This window comes from Ahaetulla prasina, chromosome 6 (assembly GCF_028640845.1).
Source record: "Ahaetulla prasina isolate Xishuangbanna chromosome 6, ASM2864084v1, whole genome shotgun sequence".
Taxonomy (NCBI): domain Eukaryota; kingdom Metazoa; phylum Chordata; class Lepidosauria; order Squamata; family Colubridae; genus Ahaetulla; species Ahaetulla prasina.
The window spans coordinates 18,872,089-18,898,194 of NC_080544.1; the positions used below are offsets into that span (position 1 = coordinate 18,872,089).

Sequence of the window (26,106 nt, forward strand, 5' to 3'; positions counted from 1 at the left end):
TTAACTTTTGAGCAGTTTGGTGAACTGGTTGTTAACTTTTGAGCAGTTTGGTGAACTGGTTGTTGTAAGAAATCATTAGGACAGAGAACCGGTTGTTAACTTTTGAGCAGTTTGGTGAACTGGTTGTTAACTTTTGAGCAGTTTGGTGAACTGGTTGTTGTAAGAAATCATTAGGACAGAGAACCGGTTGTTAACTTTTGAGCAGTTTGGTGAACTGGTTGTTAACTTTTGAGCAGTTTGGTGAACTGGTTGTTGTAAGAAATCATTAGGACAGAGAACCGGTTGTTAACTTTTGAGCAGTTTGGTGAACTGGTTGTTGTAAGAAATCATTAGGACAGAGAACCGGTTGTTAAATTATTTGAATCCTACCACTGTGCGCATCCTTACATTTTCGGTGCTGGGCGAACTGGTTGCTAAATTATGTGAAGCCCACCTCTGATCAAGATTGCTGTTTTAGAGAAGAGTCTGAAGTTTTATTGCTCTCCCCCCCATCCCCGATTTTTATCCTTGAGGGAGGAAGAGTGAAGGCCCTTCTCCAAGGTCTTGGCTCTAGATAAAGTCTCCCATGGGACCAGAAACTGGAATTGAAAGGGAGAGTCTCAAAGGGCTTGTTTGGCCTGGAGAGCTCCCAATCAACCAATGATGGGCACCCCAGGACCAGTGAAGGTGCAAGATAAAAGTGCTGTACACATAATCCCTTTAGACAACTAGGTTTTTTTTAAAAGCACTCAGTAATCTTCCACTTAGTCGATATTTAATAAAATGAAACAAAATCAGTGAGGTGTAGTAATTGCCTGATTGTCTGATTATGTGCCATCAAGTCAGTGTCAGTTTTTTGGAGATTACATAGAAAGACCTTCCCCAGGATGATCTTTCCCTCAATCTAGTGTTTAAGGTTTTCTAATGGAGCATCAATTCCTACTGTAACTGAGTCCATCCATCTTGCAGTTGCATCATCTTCTATTTCCTCTCACCATTCCCAGCATTATCGACTTTTCAAGGGAACAGGTTTTCACATAATGTGAAGTGTCGAAAGTAGTTTAATTTTTGCCTAATCTTTTCTGCCTCAAGTGAGAAGTCTGGATTTATTTACTTTTCTACCATGCATTTCTTTTCTTGCCTATCCATGGTAGCCCCAGGAGTCTTCACTGTCACTAGTTCAAAACCATCAACCATCTTGTTATCCTGCGCCTTCAGAATCTAACGTTTGATTCCATACAGCAGTGTATCTCAATCTTAGTAACTTTTAAGATGTATGGACTTCAATTCTCCGAATTCCCCAGCCAGAGAATCCAGGAGTACACTAGAAAGATGACACCCAAAGATGAGCTGCAGAGAGAATGGTAACCAGGCCTCGCACACCCCGACACCTGCCTCACCGGCCCATTTCTTCTGCAGCTGGTAAGGCTGGCAAGAAGAAGTTCCTGAAGGCCTCTGACAGCGAAAAGGAAGCCAGGGGTGACGCGCGCAAGTGAAGTTGGTCAGTGGATGACATTCCCCTAAAATAAGACCTCGTGCCTTTTTTGGTGGCAAAAAACAAAAACAAAAAAGTAATAGCAATAGCCCTTAGACATATACCTCTTCATAGTGCTTTTACAGCCCTCTCTAAGTGGTTTACAGAGTCAGCATATTGCCCCCAACAATCTGGGTCCTCAAATATAAGGCAGGGTCTTAATTTTGGGGAAACACAGTAGGATACTGCGCCAAACTCTTAAATTCTCAGGTCTTTGGTAGAGTACCTGAGATTAAGGAAGACAGATACCATTCATAGTGGTTAGAAGTGAACCTTTTATGCAGTGGTGAGATTCAAGTAATTTAACAACCAGTTCTCTGCCCTAATGATTTCTTCCAACAACCAGTTTACCAAACTGCTCAGAAAGTTAACAACCAGTTCTCCCAAAGTGGTGCGAACTGGCTGAATCCCACCACTGCTTTTATCTCTCTATTCCCTTCTACAAAATGTCAGATTCCCGACCAGACTTTTGCTAACAAATACTGAGATACGATACACGTGAGCAACTTTAACTTTTGAGCCAACAACACTTCACATGATTAAACCTGGCATATTATGATCAATTAGTAGTGCAACAGATGTCAATATTTTTATGGCGTATGCAAAATGGGGAGATGCCAAACACACCAGTGAGTGATCAATACAAAAACACAGCTAAACGTTTCAAATAATGTGTGGATAGCTCCTCTTAAACTGGGTAGAAAAACTTGCATCCCCTACAAATGAAGTGACTTCATGTAACACAATGTTAAACACACACCCATGTGAAACGTTAGTGCATTCGTGGCATTAAAGTAGTGGGGAAAGTAAAGCTTTTTATCTCAGCAGCCTCCTCATCTAGGCAAGCTGTGCCATGAACAGAATAACAATTTCAGGGTATTTCTCTCCCTCTGAATTCACTCATGATTTGAACGGGGTGGATCTTCTTCTTAGCTGAACCTTTCCTGACGGCTGCATAGATCTCCTCCGGCTTCTCTTTCTTAATCAAAGGTTTCTTTTCGGGAGCCTTCATCCGCCACATCACCACAGGATGTCGCGGGCCAGCAGGACTCTGAATTCGGATAATCTTTGTGGAGGCAATGTAGGACATTTTCACCGTCTGCACCACAGCGTTCATCAGGTTTTTGGCAGCTTGAATCAGCGAAGTCACACTGTCTAACTGTAAGCAGAAACACAACTATTATAATCTCAGAAAAGCCTGTTGTTTCCTCTTGTAGTACACTTGAATGCGCAGAACATGAATTTGATCTTGTCAAAAATAACATGCAGTGCTGGATAACAGAGATAAAGTGGGGGGTCACTTTAATGATGTCCAGTTTAGAGTTTTTGAAAGTCTTATTAACAGGTCAACCTAAACCCAATACCGTGTTACCCCCAAAATAAGACCCTGACTTATATTTTTTTGAACCCCAAAATAAGCGCTTTGTCAGCTTTGGAAGCCATTCTAGGCCGAAGGCTTCCACACGTTGCCACTTTCTCCTGTGTGGGAAAGTAGGAGGAGGGAGGTGGGTTGGTACAAGGGGCCATTAGACATAATAATATTCTTTCTGTTAGTCAAGGTCAGGCCAAGATTGCATCTGGAGAAGGAGTGGTCGGAGTGATGCCTCGAGATGGGACGGTTGGTGATTGGAGCACGTGATTGGCAGAGTCTGGGGTTTTGTACTACTGAGGGAAAACCCGGATCTCCAGATTTGGAGTTTATCTAGCTGTGCCAGTTTACCTATGCTAGTAAAAGAACTTTGAAAGATGTTTGCCTCAGAGTCTTTTCTGCAGGAGGGGGGTTTTCTGGACACGCTTGGCCCTATTTTCGGGGAGGTTTTATTATTTTGGGGGCACGTGGAGCAAGACAGGGCTCCTCTTGCCATCTTACCTGATTTCCAGCTTTGCATTTAAATATTTTCAGGGAGGGCTTATTTTCAGGGGGAGGCTTATTTTAGCACATGCACTCAAAAGCCCGATTGGATTATTATCAGGAGATGTCTTATTTTCGGGGAAACAGGGTAACATAATTAAGAGCTGCAAAACAAATCACCAAATTTTTGTAACAAACATGAACTGGATGATACTCTTGTTTAGAAATAAAATTTCACATGTTGCAACCCCAGATTTTTGCAATTCCAAACATCTGTAATTTTGGCAAGACAGCCCAACAAAATAGTGTCGCTCAGATAGCTGTCAGTCACCTACCTGAAGAAGACAGAAAACGTGAAAGAATTGGAGATAATAATTGGATCCATGCTTTTTTCTTAAAAAAATAAATAAATCTGAATGCTTGAGAAAATATTTAAGTGTACTACTTCCAGTTACTGTGGTGGCAAAAAATGCAACTATCCAAAAGACATCGGGAATATTGATATCTATCAGAACAATTCACAGGCTGGAAACAGTTCAGCTTCAAGACAGAGAACTTGGTGATGCAGTGAGTTATTCCAGATAGTCCTTGACTTACAAACCATTCATTTAGTGATTGTTCAAAGTTACAACAGCACTGAAAAAGTGACTTATGACTGGTCTTCACCTTTACGATTATCACCATTTTCCAATATTTTGCTTAAAATACTCAAGGTAACATGCATTTCTTTTCGTATAAGGGTTTTGCTTATTAGTGATGGTAAAATTACCCTCTGATTGTTCAGTGTGAAACAGGATGGGCTTTTGATCTGATCCACTTTAATTCATCTCATGCGCTTGTGCTTAATACTTTTTATTATATGCAAGAGAGAGGGAATTCAGGAAGTGTTCTTAATATATAAGGTATCAGTGTAAAAGGAATCATATGATTTGAAACATAGACTGTATTGCATTTGAATTGTATCATATTTCATTTGGTGTATAGCCCTCTAGGTGAATGTTAAATTCTTCAGCATTGCTTTCCTTGTACATCTACAGCTTAAGCTTCCTGTGCTGTTATTTTATATTGGAACATTGGAAAAAGGATAAATATACTGAAATGTGGACCTGTGGCTTGAATGAATAATTTTCAGTTTCTAAGAATCTTTGTGCTCCTATTTAATTACAGGGCTGACCATTTCAATTTAGAAATGCATTTCCACTTCAAATTCTTTTAAATAATGCCGTATGCTTGGATTTATATTTTCCCAATCTCCACATAGGAGCATGTGCAGGTACACACATCAAAGATAGACCTGATTATTCTGATCACATTCTGACGTTTGATGGGAAAAAAGAGATACTGTGTGCAGCTCCTTGACATATTATTTTTTTCCAAAAAAACCATTCAGTGTAGAATTAAGAATAAGAACAACCTTGTACCGAATTGAAAATAGATTATCGAGATCATTTTTGTCCTGCTTGAAAGGTTCAAAATAGAATAGAATAGAATAGAATAGAATAGAAGAGTTGTAAGGGACCTTGGAGGTCTTCTAGTCCAACCCCCTGCTTAGGCAGGAAACCCTACAGCACTTCAGACAAATGGTTATCTAATCTCTTAAAAGCTTCCAGTGTTGGAACATTCACAACTTCTGGAGGCAAGTTGTTCCACTGATTAATTGCTTTAATTAATTAATTAATTAATTAATTGTTTTGTGTGGTTGGTTCTTTCCTGCTGTCTTATGATCCAGAGCAAAGTCAACAGGCCCGGGACTCACTGCTGGTAAGGTTGACTCCAAAGCAGCTAGAGCAGATGCTCCCAAATATCTCTAATCATATTATTATTGTTATTATGGGATTTTAGACTCCAGATTTGAAACATGCCTCATCTTCCCATGCCTATAAATACTTAGTCTTGCCAAGCCTTCTTCCTGGTGAGGACCTAGACTGGACAGGAGCATTGGAGGGTAGCAGAAAAACCACATCCCACATTGATTTGGTTCTTGCCACAAAACCATTTCTTAATATAGGTAGTCCCCAGTTGCTTAGCAACCACTGAAAGTTATAATGGGCCTTCTCAAAAGTACTTAAAACCTAGTTCTGAAGTTCTGACCGCCAGCTCCTGCCCGTGGTCACATGACTGCAGGTCGGGCGCTTGGCAACTGGCCCACATTTGCTGTCATTTGCAGTGTCCATGGTCATGTTAACTTAGAACTAAGGAGAAATTTCCTGACAGTTAGAACAATTAATAAGTGGAACGACTTGCCTGCAGAAGTTGTGAATGCTCCAACACTGGAAATTTTTAAGAAAATGTTGGATAACCATCTGACTGAGATGGTGTAGGGTTTCCTGCCTGGGCAGGGGGTTGGACTAGAAGGCCTCCAAGGTCCCTTCCAACTCTGATGTTATGTTATGTTATGTTATGTTATGTGCAGTGGTGGGATTCAGCCAGCTCGCACCACTTCGGGAGAACCGGTTGTTAACTTTCTTATTTATTTATTGTTTATATTTATATACCGCCCTATCTCCCAAAGGACTCAGGGCGGTTTACAGGCATTTAAAAGCAAATAAATACAATCTAAAAACAATTAAAAAACTTATTCAAAAGCCTAATAATTAAAAATATAAAAAATAAAACCCAAGTTAAAACCCATAAATTAAAATCTAGCTCAGTCCTGCGCAATTAAATAAGTATGTTTTAAGCTCGCGGCGGAAGGTCCGAAGGTCCGGAAGCTGACGAAGTCCTGGGGGCAGTTCATTCCAGAGGGTGGGAGCCCCCACAGAGAAGGCCCTTCCCCTGGGCGTCGCCAGACGACATTGCCTCGCTGACGGCACCCTGAGGAGTCCCTCTCTATGAGAGCGCACGGGTCGGTGAGAGGTATTCGGTAGCAGTAGGCGGTCCCGTAGATAACCCGGCCCTATGCCATGGAGCGCTTTAAAGGTGGTTACCAAAACCTTGAAGCGCACCCGGAAGGCCACAGGTAGCCAGTGCAGTCTGCGCAGGATGGGTGTTATGCGGGAGCCACGAGGAGTTTGAGTCTGAGCAGTTTGGTGAACTGGTTGTTGGAAGTAATCATTAGGGCAGAGAACCGGTTGTTAAATTATTTGAATCCCACCACTGGTCATGTGATCATGGTTATGGTCAAAAACTGGAAACAAACCAACATTTACTTCCAGGTTTTGGCAAAAATGCCCCATAGCAAGCAATGTGTTCACTTTACACATTTGCTTTGCAACCATTAACCATTGTTTAATGACTGCTGCAAGAAAGGTCCTAAAATTGGATCAGTCAGTCTATGACCGTCATAACTTAACAACCACAAAGGGCAGGCTCCGTTATGCTTGTAAGTCAGTGACTACCTGTAGTAAGGCAAATTTGCATACATTCTTGTTGTGAAAAAAGAAAGAAAAATGCAACCCCCCCCCCAAATATTATTCTATTTGACCTTTGAAATAAGTCATTGAGCCCTGACTACATGAAATAATATTAATCGGTGTTTCCACGGTGTTGCTACAGTGCCAATTTATAAAAAGAAATTATTACGTATCTCCAACCATCACTGTAAGTAAATCTATTTCTAACACTTGAATAGTCTTCCTTCTCTGCGAATCCACATGCCATAACATAGCCGTGTATTTTTTAATCTCAAAGATGGTCCAACATTTCGGTATGTAATTTAATTACATTTGCAATCTTTAAACCACAATGATCTTTCTAATACCATTAAAATAATTTTGGACGGGATGGGATATTAATTTTAAAAAGACTGTATTGCAAGGTAACTGTTCCCTCATCTATGCAGGCAGTCCTTGTTTAGTGAGGCAACTTAGACCCTCAGTCCCAAAACAGACTCAACTTGTTGAGGTTGGCAAATCAGTCCCTAAGTGAAGAGGTCATTAAGTGAAAACACAATGGTGCTTACAACCTTATTTCAGCTCTCCTTTTCATCACTGACCAGCAGAGGTCATAAATGTGAGGATTGGTTCCAATTTTCCTTATTCATCACCATTGTAACTGCGAAAGTCATGAAGTAAGAAAGTTGCTAAATGAGCAGGGCAATTTTTTTTTTATTACCGTTCCAGCTGTATTAAAAGTAAGAACAACGGTCTGCACCCCAATAACCACCACCCCAACAAACAACTCTAGGCATGCAAGCCCCTAACTTCCTCAAAATCCACCGCCACAGACTTTAAATGCAAACTACTGAATTCGCAAAGCCTCTTAAACAAAATACCAGAATTCCTCCTTCTGCTAAATACAACTACAGTATATTCAACATTATATTTGTATGCGAGATGTGGCTGAATTCATCACTACCAGACTCCATTACCACAGTAAGAGGCCCAACCATGAAATCCGCAGAGGGGTGGGGTTGCTATCTTTTATAAAAAATCCCTAAATCTAAATGCACTTGCAATATCCTGACATTGGCAACCAATAGCAGCAATAGCAATAGCACTTACTTATATACTGCTTCACAGTGCTTTATAGCCCTCTTTAAGCACTTTACAGAGTCAGCATATTGCCCCCAACAATCTGGGTCCTCATTTAACCCACCTTGGAGGGATGGAAGGCTGAGTCAACCTTGAGCCTGGTGGGATTTGAACTGCCAAATTGCAGTCAGCTGGCAGTCAGCAGAAGTAGCCTGCAGTGCTGCACCCTAACCATTGTGCCACCGAGGCCCTTAATTTAATTTTTTTTAAAAAAAGCAATCCCTTTTAAACATTCTCCGAGGAATGTGACACACAAGGATAAGAATATTTTGTTGAATGAAATTGATCTTAGGAAATTGATCTTAGGAGAAACACAGTATTTTTAAAACTTCTTGCATTGACTAACAGGTTTAATGTATAACCAAACTCAGCTAATACATTCTTTAGCATCCATATGCTCCATCACTGACTACAACACCAATGGCATACATTGAGATGCTTCCTGTCCCATCCCCCATTTTTTGGTTCTAGTGCAGTGACGGCTAACTTTTTCAGCACGGAGTGCAGAACTGGAGCATGTACGCGTGCCCAGAGCGCCGGAAACTGGAAGAGAGCAGCTGGCCAGTGCGCATGTATGCGAGGCACCCAGCTGCTCTCTTCCGGTTCCATCGTGCGCAAGCACGCCGGACAGCTCATCTTTGCACAAAGACCAACTGTACAGCGCGCATGCGCATGACCCAGGAGAGCAGCTGGTGACTGTGCATGTGCCCACAGATAAGGCTCTGCATGTCACCTCTGGCATTCGTGCCATAGGTTCGCCATCACGGTTCTAGTGGATGAAAGCCAAAGGACAAACCTTCTCACCAATTGTTGAATGGATCCCTGTGGTCTGGAGGGTGGCAAGGAAGTTCACTTCCAAAACTAACACTAGAAACTCACATTCCAAAACCTTTAAATTCACCTACAGACATGAGATTCTCCTCCTAGGATCCATCATTACTGAAAATATCGTTCAGAACTTTTGTGCCGTAATCATACCCTGTTACAAGTGGGGATGGAAGAGAGATGAGAATGATTCAGTCCCCTCTCTTTGTGGGGGAACTTTGTGCCACAAAAAAAGAGGGAATCAAGCTATTCTCCAAAGCACCTGAGGGCAGGACGAGAAGCAATGGGTGGAAACTCATCAAGGAGAGAAGCAACTTAGAACTAAGGAGAAATTTCCTGCCAGAACAATTAATCAGTGGAACAACTTGCCTCCAGAAGTTGTGAATGCTCCAACACTGGAAGTTTTTAAGAAGAAATTGGACAACCAGTTGTCAGAAATTGTATAGAGATTCCTGCCTGAGCAGGGGGCTGGATTAGATTCTGTATTCTGTATTACCCAATTCTCCACTTCCAACCCGTGTAAATATTATTTCTTTTTGATGAAAAATATTTTGTGACGGCTTCTACTTTGTGACCCCAATTACTGCAGATCAACGCAGTTGCTATTTTAAGTTCCCTTTAATTACTCGTTGTTGGCCTCTATTTATGACTTTTTAAATATTAGTTATTATATTTAATACCAGTTTTAATATTCCCTTTTCTTTTTTACTTTGGAGTATTTTGTTTAGAATATATTGCATTTCTTTTCATTAAAAATTAAATGCGTAGCTTGAAAAGCATTCATTATAATTCTAATATAATAAAAGAACGAAAGCAGTACAACAATGCAAAATCATAAAACCAACAATTTAAATATTAAAAGGACAGTCAGGAAGGCAACTAATAAAATCAGGCAAAAGCTAATAAATATATTTTCAGTTTCAGATGCTCCATTTTGTTTACATAATTTGTTGAGCATCACTACATAAAATAGCCACATTTACCACAGCTTGATAAATTTTTCTTAAAAACTACTAGAAATGTATTATGACTTTTGAATTTATTCTTCCCCTTAAAAAAAAAATCTGATACAAAATTAGATGGTGTGTTTTCCACTTAGGCTTCCCATGGAAATTAAAATAGAATAGAATCATAGGGCTGAAAGGGACCTTGGAGACCTTCTAGTCAGTGGTGGGTTGCCCCCGGTTCGGACTGATTTGCAAGAACCAGTAGTAAATCTGGCGGGAGGCTCCGCCCACTGACCTGAACGTCATCAGGAAGCTTCTACGCAGAAGCACGCAGAATGTGCAGAAGCAAGAGAGAGAGAGAGCGAAGTAAGCACATGTGCGCGGCCCCGTTGCAAACCAGTAGTAAAGGTAAGTAGAACCCACCCCCGCTTCTAGTCCAACTTCCTGCCCATGGTAGAAAACCTTATTCCATTCTGGACAAATGGCACCTGCAACTCCAGGAAGCGAATTATTCCACTGATTCTCTGTCTCTCTGTCAGGAAATTTAATTTCTCCTTAGTTTCAGGATGGATCTCTCTTTAACAAGCTTTTACTCTTTGTTTCTGGTCCTACCACTGGTGAAATCCATTTTTTTTTACTACCAGTTCTGTGGGGGTGGCTTGGTGGGCATAGTGTGGCTTGGTGGGCGTGGCTTGCATGGCAGGGGAAGGATACTGCAGAATCTCCATTCCCTCACCACTCCAGGGGAAGGATACTGCAAAATCCCCATTCCTACCCCACCCGAGGTGGCATTTGCCGGTTCTCCAAACTACTCAAAATTTCTGCTACCGGTTCTCCGAATTGTTCAAAATTTCCGCTACCAGTTCTCCTGAACCTGTCAGAACCTGCTAGGGGTTTCACCCCTGGGTCCTATTCTCAGGAGTTTTGGAGAAGAAGTCAATTCCCTCTTCTCTGTTGCAGCCCCTCATGCAGTTGTGGGATTCAAATAATTTAACAACTGGTTTTCTGCCCTAATGACCAGATGGATGGGCATGGCCAGGGGGTGTGACAGACAGCACTTGGCCTCCTGCATACACACACCCTGGGAGCAAAAACGGGCCATGGGGAAGTGTGCCGCACCCCCCCACACACACACACCATTTTGGGCCTTGTAGGCCTCCCTGCACTTACCTGGGAGCCAAAAACAGAGCAAGTGGGGACTCCTGGAAGGGGCAGGGTGCGAGGGTTGGGGCCAGCCAGCAATTTAACAGTTGGTTCTCCTGAACGGGCCTGAACTGGCTGAATCCCACCACTGCCTTCATGTACAGAAAGACAGCTGTCATTCATCCCTAATTCTTTTCTTCGTTAGGCTAGTTCCCTTAATCATTCCTCACACCCTGCACATATTAGTTGAGTTCTAGTTGCTCTGTAGCCCATCTCTTAATTCATTCTTTAGGCATTTCCATTGTTCAGTGGGCCTTCCTTTACTAGAGTAGTCCTCAACCTTTATAGTGCTGCGACCCCTTTAATACAATTCCCCACGATGTGGCGACCCCAACCGTAAAATTATTTTCATTTTGAATTTATCATGCCTGAAGCCGTATTGGCTAGCGATCTGAACTGCTTGCGATTGCCTTGAGGACGGAGGCATTAAAGCGGAGACTCCTCCCCTATTAAGTTTATGGCGCCTGGAGCCAGATTAGGCTAGCGATTGGGAGTGATTGCAGCTGGCTTGAGAGGGGGACATCAGAGCAAAGATTTCTCTCTTTTTTAATTCATCGCACCTGAAGCCGAATTCGGCTAGCGATTTGAAAAGCCTGCAGCTGGCTTGTGGAGTCAACCATTGGAGTACGATTCTTCGACTTGCAAGTATACTTCCCATATTTCCGATGGTCTTAGGCGACCCCTGGCAAATCGTCATTCGACCCCCAATGGGGTCCCGACCCACAGATTGAGAACCGCTGCTTTACTATATTGAGTTTATGTTCTTCTGTGAAACCCTTATACTCAAGGCAATGTTCACTTAGACATTTTGTTTTGTTTGCACTACAAACAATAACTTTTCTATAAGTTCCTCAAGGTCTTCTACCTCCATAAGCATGGAAAAGTCATGAAGTAAGAACCTGTGCTGCAGCTGCCAAAAAAGCCAACACAGTTCTGGGCTGCATAAACAGAGGGATAGAATAAAGATCACGTGAAGTGTTAATACCACTTTATAATGCCTTGGTAAGGCCTCACTTGGAATACTGCATTCAGTTTTGGTCACCATGTTGTAAAAAGGATGTGAAGACTCTAGAAAGAGTGCAGAGAAGAGCAACAAAGATGAACCAAAAATTTTCAAGGGGGAAATGCCTCTAAAGACCAGTTCTTATTTCTGATCTTGAAGCCCTGCAACTTCTGTGCCAGCATCCATTACCAACATTTGAACAGCTGGACTAATTACACATCAAGCTGTTGAGGTTTTTATCTTATTTTTTTTTCTTTCTTGATGTGGGATTGCAGCAATTCAACTCCGCATCAAAATAAATTGCTGGTGAGGAGAACCAATTTGTCCCTAGGAAGGCGAACTGTGGAAGGGGAGGATGTCCACAGTAATCCTTAGGAAGCAAACAAAAAGATTTTTTTTTATTTTTTTATTTTTTTATTATTATTTTTTTTGCTGGAGATGGTTCAGCCTTGGAATGGAAGGAAGAGAAATTTTTAATGTGAATATTGTGGGAGCAGAGAAAAATGGAAATAAAATCCAGACATGGACTGTCCTGGAAGGACATCATGATGGAATAATGACTGCCACAAAGAAGAGGGAGTCAAGCTATTCTCCAGAGCACCTGAGATTAGAACAAAAAGCAATGGGTGGAAACTAATCAAGGAGAGAAGCAACTCAGAACTAAGGAGAATTTCCTGATAGTTAGAACAATTAATGAGTGGAACAACTTGCCTCCAGAAGTTGTGAATGCTCCAACACTGGAAGTTTTTAAGAAGAGGTCGGATAACCATTTGTCTGAAGTAGCGTAGGGTTTCCTGCCTAAGCAGGGGGTTGGACTAGAAGACCACCAAGGTCTCTTCCAACTCTGTTATTCTATTGTTATATGGGTTAAAATATTTGAAAGCCTAGACTTTTATGTTTCAAGAATGTTATCTTAGATGATGTCAGCACCCAGCCAAAGAAAATGCATGCCTCTTACATCTGTGTTTATAAGCTATGGCTTTTCTGCTTATTTTTCTGCTTTTCTGCTTGATATTCTATATTATATTTATTTATTTATTTATTTATTTATTTTTCATATTTATATACCGCCCTATCTCCCTAAGGACTCAGGGCGGTTCACAGGCAGTTAAAATACATGTAAATACAGATTAAAAACGACGATTAAAAAACTTATTCTATTGCCAAATTATTAAAAACAGTATAAATAATAAAAAACCCTTAAAACCAGTAACTTTAAAATCTAATCCAGTCCCGCGCAGATGAATAAGTGTGTTTTAAGCTCGCGACGAAAGGTTCGGAGGTCCGGAAGTTGATGAAGTCCTGGAGGGAGTTCGTTCCAGAGGGTGGGAGCCCCCACAGAGAAGGCCCTTCCCCTGGGTGTCGCCAGATGGCACTGCCTAGCTGATGGCACCCTGAGGAGTCCCTCTCTGTGAGAGCGCACGGGTCGGTGAGAGGTATTTGGTAGCAGTAGGCGGTCCGTAGAATAGTCTGGCCCTATGCCATGGAGCGCTTTAAAGATTGTCACCAACACCTTGAAGCGCACCCGGAAGGCCACAGGTAGCCAGTGCAGTCTGCGCAGGATAGGTGTCACACGGGAGCCACGAGGGGCTCCCTCTATCACCCGCGCAGCTGCAAAGATGGGAAATTACCTCATGCATTCAAAAGGAAGAAGACTCTGATCTGTACAAGTTTGGCATTTCAAGACTAAAAGTCTCTTATTTAATACCTTCTAATATTGAAACATCATCAGAGCATTTTTGAGTTACAGTATAGGTGGTACAATTGATGTGGATGTGGACAAACCCTATTTTTGGAAGCTTATATTTTTAAACCTACAAAACGGAATCAAAAGAAGAGAGCTGGGAAAAGATTGACGGTTCCACTTAAACCTGCTTAGGTGGAAAGAGCTTCCAAGAGAAAACTCCTAATCTGAACATTCAAATGTCACTTCATAGGCCTTTTATCTTTCCGACTTTGAGATACGTTTCCCAGGTATGAAAAAGAAACAAACTGCACAGAATTTGAAATGGAAAAAAGCATTGCTTAGGTGCAATCAGTCCCTTATATTTGTGTGAATGAGATAGGACAAGTGCCCAGTTATTTGTTATTATTTTATTTATTTATTTGTCGACTACAGATGAGATAATATAGATGTATAAGCATGAATTGAATACATAAAATGAATACAATTAAAGGGAACATTAGGACAGGGATGGTAGGCATGCTGGTGCTCTTATGCACGCCCCTTACAGACCTCTTAGGAATGGGGTGAGGTCAACAGTAGGCTGTCTAAGTTTAAAATTTTGGGAGTCAGGTAGTGCATTCCAGGCATTGACCACTCTGTTGCTAAAGTCATATTTTCTGCAATTGAGTTTGGGGCGGTTTATCTTAACTTTGTATCTATTGTGTGCTCGTGTATTGCTGTGGTTAATGCTGAATTAGTCATTGACAGGTAGGACATTGTAACAGATGATTTTATGAGCTATGCTTAGGTCATACCGAAGGTGGTGTAGTTCTAAATTTTCTAAGCCCAAAATTTCAAGTCTGGTGGCATAAGGTATTTTGTTGCGAGTGAAGGAGTGGAACACTCTTCTTGCGAAATATTTCTGGACACATTCAATTGTATTAATGGCTGATATGCAGTGCAGGTTCCAGACAGATGAGCTGTATTCGAGAATTGGTCTAGCAAATGTTTTGTATGCTCTGGTTAGTAGTGTAATATTACCGGAGAAGAAGCTACGCAAGATTAGGTTTACAACCCTTAATGCCTTTTTGGCAATGTTGTTACAGTAGGCTTTGGCACTTAGATCATTTGATATGAGTACTCCAAGGTCCTTGACAGAGTGAGGGTCATCTACAAGGTCATGTCCTGTTGTCTTAAGATTCCCCTGGGGTTACTTTCAAACAAATTGTGTCAAATCCTTATTGCAATAGAATGAAATAAGAGGATAACGATATGAGATTTTATTTTATGGTTCGACATTCTCATCATTTCTACATGACTGTAGAAAGAAGTCCTGTGTCTTTAAGAAGATGGTCACCTGGTTCATATTACCATATGTGGTGGACATGCCCAAAAGCTAAAGAAATATTGGACGAAAATACATACTTGGTTGGAAAAAATGACAAAAAACCATAGACTTGAAATCAGAGATATTTTTATTGGGCATGTTACTGAAAAAAGATGATAAAAGGACTATATATTTGATTTTACATGTACTGACTGCAGCCAGAATTGTATTTGCACAACTACGGAAGAATGACGAGATCCCGACAGATGAGAATGTAATTAAGAAAATATTAGAATGTGCAGAAATGGATAGACTAATGCTTACTATTAAGGATAAAGAAGAAACTGAATATTTTTTGATATGGTTAGAAAATAGAAGAAGATTAGAAATGGGGAGACATAAAAAGAGGAAATGTTAAAATGGAAAGTTGTTAAAATAGATAATGTTGAATATTATTGTTATTATATTATCAATGTTATTGTGATGAATACTTTTGTAAACATTTAGATTATGACTGTTCAAAACAACAACACTTGTACCCAGATCACACACTGTTTGATGGAAATTGAATTTTTATGTGTTATATAAATAAAATAAATAAAACATTAATAATAAAAAAAAGAAGATGGGAGACCACTAAGAAATTTTAGAACTATATATTAGACTGAAAAGCACTTTTCAAGAATCCTGAGAGAAGACAGTATTTCCAAACTGTTGAAGAAAAATTCTTTAGGAATAGGTCTACCAGAAACTGAGATCAACTCAAAGCAGGACTGATTGTCACCGTATAATTCACATGGTGGCAACCGAACTAATGTCTCTCTTGCTTTAGCATCAAATGTTGAACATACAGAATGTATTGTGCCGTTCTTTATACCGGGATACTGAGTGGTATCAAACTTTGTTGAGTGTCAAAACATACAACGTGCATATTGAAATATGTTGGTAAACATGCAACCCTGGGATTGACAAATATTCAAATAATGTCAGAGAGCAAGCAGTATTAATCTTGCTTTGGAAACAACTTTATAGTAAGCATAGCAGAAGTATTGCCATAATCTTTTATGCTTCATATACCCTGTGAACAGTCAGGAATCTTTTATATTTTACATGATTACAAAAAACAAAATACCAAACATTTTCAATCATTTTAAGTACTGTACTCAAGTTCTACTGAGTATCAGTTCCAAAACAAGGAACATTTCAATGTACTAAGGAACCCTATTATAGATCTCAAAGTAGCAGTCATGGAAAAAAGGAGATACCCCAGCATAGTTGAGTGGGAGATTGCTGAATTCCCATATATTAAAAGTTTTCAGGTTATCTCAGAAGGGTTCAACAATCCCATGGATTTTTAACGTATTATGATTGATAAGGTATTTTTAATCTGTGTCACCTGTAATCTACAGTCTCATAACCATCCTGCCTTCTGTCTTCCCTTTTCTCCCACCCACATCAGTCCAGTTTAAATCTAACATCTGTTCAGCTATTCCACTGCACCTCAAGATTATGTATTTTAACAACATTTGTTAGTTGGGAAAAGTGCCACATGATTTTCAACTCCAAAACTGAATATGGAATATGGCAAAGGAAATAGTTTATGCAAAAATACCAGAATTTTGCTGTTTGCATATGATAATTATAATCCAACATTTTTGCTTTTTTAAATGTTGCAATGGCATTGAGTTTAACAGTTTTATCCCTCCAATGTGATCAGGTTGACTCAATATTCTAAAAAAAATAATAATCCTCCATCGTCTAAATCTGAAAGTTACAGCACAGTTTCCCTCAATTATTCAGAATATATAAGTCAGGAGAATTTATGTTTACATGGATGAGAAACTGTCTGAAATTGAACTGGTATCGTACAGAGAATTGGTACCCAAAGGTACTGTATTTTTCGGAGTATAAAACGCACTGGAGTATAAGATGTACCTTAGTTTTTGGGGAGGAAATTAAGAAAAAAGCTGATTGGCAGGTGGATTGGCCTCCCAGAATACCCCCAATCAGCTGTTCCCAGAGGTGAATTTTAGCAACAGGTTCTTTGGTTGTGAGCTCTGTGCCTTGCTTTTTTTTTTTGCTTTTTTTTCTGCCTCTGAAACTCCATTTCTGACAAAAACATTTTTTCTGCCTCGGAAAGCCTCCAAAAAAGAACTTCAGGAAAAAAAGCCTCTGAAACTCTGTTTGGAGGCTTCTCTTCTGAAGCTTCTTTTTTTTTTTTTCATAAAAAAGTTTTATTTTTACAATCATATCAAACAACTCATTCAATGTACAGTTATATACAATTAGTCGGGCTTGCCCAGTCACCACCCCCCTTTTTAACACTCTTCCCTCTTCTACCTTCTTTTACTTTCCAGACCTTCCTCTCCTTCTCTTATCTACATCCTCTCCTCCCTCCACCCTACACTTTCCTTCTCCCTCTTCTACCCCTCTTCCTCTTCTGAAGCTTCTTTCAGCCTCTGAAACCTCCGTTTGAGAAGCTGGGTGGGCCTACATTTAGAGTATAAGATGCACCCAGATTTTCACCCTCTTTTTTTGGGGAAAAAGGTGCGTCTTATAATCCAAAAAATACAGTAAATAAATGTTTAGTTTTGTTGTCTCCCATGTGTGTTTCCAAAAAAAATGAAGCTCGTTCTTCATTTTACAAAGAAAATGGTCAATTTTGTTAAATAGATAAAATTCCTAGGTGTGAATGACAAACACATTGAACAAAAGTGACCTTTGTAGAAGAAATTATGTTTGGTTTATATGTGTAGTCCCAGAGATGAGCTGCTGCGGTTTGGACCGGTTCGGGCGAACCGATAGTTCCGACCAATGGCTGGGCTCGCCCATCCGCCCTGGCATTATCCTGTCCTATATAATTGGCGTGTGTTTGATGTGTGCATGCTCACATTTTTGGTTCTGGCCAAACCAGTTGTTACATTATGTGACGCCCACCTCTGGGTAGCCCAGTTGGCAGTGGAAAAGCTGATACTGGTTGATGGGAGTGGGGGGAAAAAATAACCCACAAGTTTGGATCTGATGTGGTCACCAAGAGTCAAGCTTGTCTTGAGCAGCAATTACATTTCCCTTATCATAACCCCAATGTATTTTCCAATGTGAGCAGATCTAATTCTTCTCCTTTCCTTCTTTAGACTACTTTCTTTTATATGTAATATAAAAATTTGGAATTACTACCAAGTACTCTATTTTATAGTAATATGTTTGTAGAAATTGGAATCCTTGGTGAAATAGAGGAATGAAGGAAATGCCAACAGGGGAAAAATAAAGGTTAAATCTACAGCTCTCCTTCTTAGCTTCAAACTTATAAAATAAAATATTATTCTCACAAGTCTTCTCTCCCCAGAGGTCTATGGGGTATGGTAAAAAGAGTCAATCATCTCCAATCATCTATTATATTTTTCAATATTTATATCAAAAGAATCTATCTAGGCTGAAACACGAAGAGCATGTTTCATAAACATGAAACATGAAGAGTAAATACTAGAAAAAATAAAACTAGATGATGATGGATTTTCTTCCCAATCTATCTACACTAGAGATGTCCAAACTTGGCAACTTTAAGACTTGTGGACTTCAACTTTGCTTTGCTGGCTCAGGAATTCTGAGGAATTCTGGGAGTTGAAGTCCACAAGTCTTAAAGTTGACAAATTTGGATACCCCTGATCTACACATTCTCTAATCCATTACTGCTCTGTCTGTTTCTCAACCTTGGTAACCTGAAGATGGGTGACTTCAGCTCCCAGAATTCCCCAGTCAGTAAAGGGAGTTGAATCCACTTATCTTCAAGCTGCCGAGATTGAAAAACACTGCATTACTGCATTTGGAGAATATCTGGCACTGAAAGGAAAATGTAGGGGAAAAGGAGAGATATAACCACTTAGGCAAATTCATGAAATTGGAAGCTCGAATTGGATCATGGAATCAGGCCTGGCAAAATGAAGCATCGTTAAAACTGGTCCGAAGCAAGTGTGTGTAGTTAGACAACTGTGTCTTCAACCTGTACTTCAATGGAGGAACACTCAGAAGTAACAGTGGGGTAGGAAAAAGTGCACCCTCCTCCCTGAAAAGGAATAAAAACAGCAGAGGCTAGAAGTGAGATGTCATATTATGTCATGAGCATCTGTCATCCAAGAGTGGTATTGTGTAGGCCATTGTTAAAGGTTCAGAACAGTGTTGGCAACCTTTTCGGCACCGAGTGCCAAAACGGGAGCGTACATGCGCCAGAAACCGGAAGAGCAGCTCCTCAGCGGGCATGTGTGGGAGTTCCGTAAACTGGTTTCCAGTGCTCCCACGCACATGAAGACCAGCTGGCTGGTGCGCTGGAACCTAGAAGAGCAACAGGCGATAGCAGAGGTGGGTTTCAGCAGGTTCTGACCAGTTCTGGAGAACCAGTAGCAGAAATTTTGAGTAGTTCGGAGAACCGGTAGTAAAAATTCTGATTGGTCCTACTCCCATCTATTCTCTGCCTCCCAAGTCCCAGCTGATTGGGAGGAAATGGGGATTTTGCAGTAACCTTCCCCTGGATTGGGGAGGGAATGGAGATTTTACATTATCCTTCCCCTGGAGTGGGGTGGGAATGGAGATTTTACAGTATCCTTCCCCTGCCATGGCCACCAAGCCACACCCACCAAGCCACGCCACACCCACCTAGCTTCACCCACAGAACCAGTAGTAAAAATTTTTGAAACCCACCACTGGGTGATAGCTGGTGTGCCCAGAGAGATGGCTTTGCATGCCACTTCCGACACGAGTGCCATAGGTTCGCCATCATGGGTGTAGAACATAGAAGATCAAATAATAATGTTGGAAGGCACCTTGGAGTAATTCTAGTCCAGCCCCCTACTCAAGTTGGAGACATTATACAATTCCGGACAAATGGCTGTCCAGTGATGGAGCACCTGGGACTTCCTGTTCCACTGATTAATTATTCTCACTGTCAGGAAATTTCTTATTTCTCAGTTTTCTAGGTTGGATCTCCCTTTAATGATCTCTCGCCCATTACTTCTTGTCCTGCCCTCAGGTGCTTTGGAGAATAGCTTGAGCCCCTCCTCTTTGTGACAGCCCCTCAAGTATTGGGAGTCTACATGTAATAACTGCAGCGAGGATAGTATTTGCGCAAAGATGGAAAGCAGAGAAAATCCCGACAGAGGGTGAAGTAATTAAGAAAATATCGGATTGTGCAGAAATGAATAGTTTGACTTGGACAATTAAAGAAAGAGAGGAATCTGAATATTTTAAGACATGGGGAGCATTGGTTAGAGAAGAAATATATAGGGTAATGTTGTAATGAAACATGGGAAGAAGAAAGGAGAGAGAAGATTGATAAATGTATTAATAGTAAAGCAAGAAATGTGGGAGAAATATCACAATAAATGAAATGATATTATGAAACATTGGAGAACAAGAAGAAAACACAAAAGATGTACTCAGATGAAGCACTGAATGACTGATTATGTATTGTATGTTTGTTTATAAAATAAAATATAATTTTTTTTAAAAAAAAGAAATATTGGAAGTCTGCTATCATATAACTCCTAGTCCTTCTCGTCATTAGACTAGATATACTTAGTTCCATCAGTCATTCATCATATGGTTTAGCCTTGTTACCTGTAGCAGCTAGTATACTAATACTTTGCCTTTAGTTGAAGAATCTAAAACCTTGTTATTCTTAGCCATCTTCGCTAACTTCAGCTCATTCTAAGCTTTTACTTTCTTGGCACTCCCTCTACACTTCCAGCCTATTGAGTAGATAAGGACTGCTAGGAGTAGCATTTGTTGCAAATATATCCCAGGATTTGTTCAGGCAGGAGGATAAACCTGACATTGGTTTTGGAGATGACAAGTGCAAATTTCTGTTTATTCATCTTCACTTTAGTTTCTTTAGGGCAACATCAATAAAAAGACTCACTTTTCTTCGAGTTCTCATCTCAAGTATTCATTTTAGCTCTGTTCAGCCTCTTAGAAGAAAAAATTCCAGGAGAGCCTATGAAATTTCCATGCTGAATTCATTTCATAAACTTGTGTCACTCCTCTCCCTATTAGTTAACTCATTGGTGGTATCTGGTCTCCTTGCATTCCATCACTGGTCTCTATTTGCTCAATTGGAAGCAGTCACTCAATTGCTCAGATTAGACAATCTGTGATTTTCAAGATCTACTCATTGCAATAGCAGATCTTCAGGATGTTTCCCCCCCCCCCACCTTTAACAGTTCAGCACACAATTGTTCAGAACAGATAATTACAATCTTTTCTTCCTTCAGCTGAACTCTGGCAAATTCCAAGTATCTTTCTTCCTGTTCCCTCAAGCATAATTTAATTTTGCCAAAAATAACTTAGTGTATTTAGGTTGTTCTGCCAATCTGCAAACTGGGTGGCCTTTTTATTGCTTAAAAAAATTCTACTTCCTTAGAAAGCTAATAAAGAAAATGCAGGGTGATCAAAGTCTATAGTGATCATTAAACAAGAGTTATCCATTTCATAATTCATATACAGTAGAACCTCTGGTCACGAACGCTTCTGATCACAACCAAATCGGGTTCCGACCAAAAAATTCACCTTTTTTTCCCCCATGGCCGATTTCCCCTTCTACGCCAGTTTTTTTTTTTTTTTTGTAAGTGCCAAATTTCCAAAATTAGGTTCGGGTTACGACCAAACTGGTTTGTGACCAAAGTTATGGAATGAATTATGGTTGTGACCAGAGGTTCTACTGTAATAGCAATAGCAATAGAACTTAGACTTATATACCGCTTCACAGTGCTTTTACAGCCCTCTCTAAGCAGTTTACAAAGTCAGCATGTTGCCCCCAACAATCTGGGTTCTCATTTTACCAACCTCGGAAGGATGGAAGGCTGAGTCAACCTTGAGCCTGGTGAGATCTGATCTGCCAAACTGCTGGCAGCCGGTGATCAGCAGAAGTAGCCTGCAGTACTGTACTTTAACCACTGCATCAGGGATGAAATGCTCTGAAGTCTGCTACCACTTCGCTTAGCATTTTTTTTTTAGCGGTTCGAGTGAACCGGCCTGAACCGTTAGCATTTCACGCCTGCATTGTGCCATACTGTGCCATACTGAAAAAAGAACAGCTCTGGGATGTCTCACTAGAATCTCCAGCTCTCTCTCTAGAAATTGTTAACCACACTATAATTGCTGGGTTAAAACAGAGTAACCTTCAGAAGAGGTTATCATATATTTATGGAGTAGATTGTTAACATTACAGAGTGGCTTCATTTTACAATTTGCTTCATTCCTCTCTTGTTCTCACTCATTCATTGATGAGGGGTTTGCTTTGTTTTGAATGTGTATGTGTTCTAGGCAGTGTGTATGTGTATGTGTTCTAGGCAGCAAATTTTTGAGAGCCCTTTTATAGAACTGCGACAGAGATGATATTCAGCTGGTTCATACCAGTTCATACCCGTATGACACCAATCCTGCGCAGGCTGCACTGGCTACCTGTGGCCTTCCGGGTGCGCTTCAAGGTTTTGGTAACCACCTTCAAAGCGCTCCATGGCATAGGGCCGGGTTATTTACGGGACCGCCTACTGCTACCGGATACCTCTCACCGACCCATGCACTCTCACAGAGAGGGACTCCTCAGGGTGCCGTCAGCTAGGCAGTGTCGTCTGGCGACGCCCAGGGGAAGGGCCTTCTCTGTGGGGGCTCCCACCCTCTGGAACGAACTCCCCCCAGGACTCCGTCGACTTCCGGACCTCCGTACCTTCCGTCGCGAGCTCAAGACACATTTATTCATCTGTGCAGGACTGGCTTAGATTTTAAATTTATAGGGATTTTAAATTGGTTTTAATATTTATATTTCTATTTTTAATAATTGGGCATTAGAATAAGTTTTTTAATGTTTATTTTAATTTGTATATAAGTGTTTTATATGCCTGTGAACCGCCCTGAGTCCTTCGGGAGATAGGGCGGTATACAAATATGAATAATAAATAAATAAATAAATAAATAAATAAATAAATAAATAAATAAACCGGTAGCGGATATCACAGGTGTCAGCCTTCCAGAAAAACCCCTCCTGCAGAAACAAACATCTTTTAAAGTTCTTTTACTAGCATAGGTAAACTGGCACAGTTGGATGAAATCCGAATCTGGGGATCCGGGTTTCTCCCTCAGTAATACAAACTCCAAAATCCCCACCCTCATGACCCCTCTGCCGATCACATGCTCCAATCGCCAACCGTCCCATCTCGAGACATCACTCCGGCCACTGCTTCTCCAGATGCGGGCTCAACGTGACCTTGACCAGCAGGAAAAATGTTATTATGTCTAATAGCCCCTTGAACAACCACCCCCTTCTCCTACTTTCCCACACAGGAGAAAGTGGCAGTGTGTGGAAGCCTTCGGCCTAGTATGGCTTCCAAAGCTGACAGCAGGTGGGCTCACCCTGGCTCTATGCCATCCTTTTTAGGCATGGTTTTGAGGCCTGGTGCATGCGCGGAAGGTGAGCGCAAGAGCAAAGTGCATGCATGGAAGGCCAGGCGCATGTGTGGAAGCTGCGCATGTATGAAGCGTGTGCATGCACGCAAGGCAAACCAGTGGTAACAAAATGTGAAACCCACCACTGAACTACACAGCTTGGGAGTGGCAGGTCGGGAGAACGAAAGAGCTTTCAAGTGAAAGAACCTCTCTTATGATGCGGCTGACATTCTAAGCCTTAAAAAGATGATCAGACCCTTCCCTTTCATTTATTCTTCCTTCCAGCAAAAGCTTACAAGTCTGAAACTCTGACGCCTTAAACTTGCTCTCAAAAGCAGATATTAGCTATGCAACACTTCAAAGAGAAAGGAAATCTCAGTCTGTTAGTACGCAAAGAAAAGAAGAAAAAAAACCCACCCCTGAACTCTGTGTGTGTTTGTGTGTCTGTGTGTGTCAGGGTATGTAATTGGGAAGAAGTATAGAAGAAGATGGAAAACTCAGAATACCGGCAGAGCTGCCTGAAGTCATTTCTCCCCTCTCCCCCTTGCCTTTTGCCTGCCAAATTGATTTTCCGTCCAATATTCTCTTCTGTTTAGCAGTTCATTTGTCATTCTGCCAGTGGGGGGCATTTAGAAAGATTATGAAAAGCTGTCGAGGTTATCAGTTTTCTATTTACTTTGCAGCCTTATAAGAACTTTATTAGAGGAACCTGGGAGGTGATTGGAAGGGGCAGGAGGAGGAAGCCGGCTCTCAGCTTCACGTGGTCAAGATGGCTTCCAAGTCGACTTGGCTCAGCCTCCGGCTCCATCCCTTGCCCCTTTGGCCATGAAAGCAAGCATGACAAGTTTCTCCATGCACAGGCCTAAGCCGATGTAGCCATTAGCATTCCTACACCGGCATTCTAGGGCAAACTTGCAAATAAACTGATACAGAACGACAGAGTTTGGGATAACAGGGACTTTGGAGGTCTTCTAGTCCAGGCCCGCTGCTCAAGCAAGAGACCTTATGCCATTTCAGTCAAGTGGCTGTCTAGTCTCTTTTTTAAAACTTGTCATGTCCCACTCCTCCGCTGACGGCCGGGTCAGGGAAATCCGAATCAGGCTTGCCTCTGCAGCTCTGCCCAAAGTCCTAGCAAAGTCCTCAGAGCAGGCAGGAGACCAGTAAGTGACTTCAGCAAGATAAGTTCGACTTTGCCTGACTCAGAGACTGCCAGAAAGCAGATCCTTTATATAGGCCATGGGGTGTGGCTCCATGACTCAGCACTCATTAAGGCCTGCCCCTCCCTTCCTTCTGTTGCCTCCGCCTATCCAGTCTTCTGATGCGAGGGTCACTCCAATCAGCTGTTGTTGGAAGTAAACTTTCCTCAGGCTCACATGCTGTGGAGGAGGGGGAGGGGTCTAGCTGCTCCGTTTGCCTGGGCATGGAGCCAGGGCTGGGGCCGGGGGATGCTCCCTCCTCTGCAGCCTGCTTGGGCATGGAGCCAGGGCTGGGACCGGGAGGTGCCCCCTCCTCTGCAGCTTGTCTGGGCATGGAGCCAGGACTGGGGCCGGGAGGCATACATTCCTCCGTGTTCGGGAGCAGATAAGCAGACCCCAGCTGCGGTGAGAGCGGACAAGACACAACAAAACTTGCAGTGGGGTGCATCCACAATTTCTGAAAGTAGGCCATTTCACTGATCAATTGTTCTCACTCCCAGGAAATTTATCCTTAGTTTTAGGCTGGATCTCTCTCTTTGACAAGTTCCATATGCTACTTCGTGTACTTTGGAGCAGGGTTCACCAACCTTTTGGAGTTCAGGGAGCACTAAATTCATAATTTTAAATCCCACAGACCACTAATATGATTTGCCTAATGACCAGCTGAGTGGACATGGCTAGGTGGTCATGTGACTGGGTGGACGTGGACAACTCGGTGTCACTCACATCGAGGGGTGTCTCGCCCGCCTCTACTCACCCCTCCCTCCCAGCCACTCCTCATCTACCCACCCGGGCTCCTTAGGACCCCAACAGGAAGCAGATGCTGGAGCTAAGCAGCCACCATGGGAAAGAGTTGACAAAACAGCTCAGTTCAAATTGGATCTGACCGAGAAAACTCAGCAGAAGCAGCTCACTGAGGACTAGGAGCATAGGCTTTCCAAGCAGAGGGAAGATCTGCAAGTGGTTAAGGCCAGATACCGGTGCTTGGAGGCTCAGTGGGCTGAGATGGTCAGCTAGTTCCAGGCCATGAGGCAGTCCCACTGGAACAAGGCCCTCAGACTCTTCACCACCAGCAGTGCTTTCCTTCAGCTTTTGCCCAAAGTCCCTAACCTGGAGGCTGAAGCAGACCACACATTGGAATTTCTGCCCCCCTCCAACCCCCACAAAAAGACCCCAAAGGGGGAGGTTCTCTGGAACAACACAAACGTTCATTGCATGTATCCAGCCCAGGGGCCATAGTTTGAGGCCCCCTGATTTAGTGCAATATACAAAATGCAAATAATTTTCCTGCGGACCACCAAAATTTTCTCATGGACTACCAGTGGTCCACAGACCACCAGTTGGTGACTGCTGCTTTGGAGAACAGGTTGACCCATTTTTCTCTGTGACAGCCACATCTAATATTGGAACCCTGGTACCACGTCCCTCCTAGCCCTTCCTTTCATTAGACTAGACCAGAGGTGTCAAATTCAAGGCCCAGGGGCCAGATCCAGCCCGCGGGGTGCTTAAATCTGGTCCAAGGGGTCGCCCTAGAAACAGTGAAGGACCAGCCTGCAGTGCCTCTGCCAGTGAAAACGGAGCTCCTGCAGCCCTCCCAAACTCTGTTTTCTCTGTCAGAGGGTTGCAAGAGGCTATCACAGTCGAAAATGGAACTCGGGAGCCCCTTATC

At 41.9% G+C, this 26,106-nt stretch overlaps 1 protein-coding gene across 1 annotated transcript in view; it reads right to left on the reverse strand.

The window, feature by feature from the left end:
• Nucleotides 1-425: 425 nt before the first annotated feature.
• The window catches only part of CTNNA3 (catenin alpha 3), a 1,121,082-nt gene continuing 1,095,401 nt past the window's right edge, over nt 426-26,106 (reverse strand). The window contains exon 18 of the mRNA XM_058187693.1: nt 426-2,672. Coding sequence (XP_058043676.1) covers nt 2,385-2,672 — 288 coding nt within the window. The 3' untranslated portion in view covers nt 426-2,384. The remainder of the gene's footprint in view (nt 2,673-26,106) is intronic.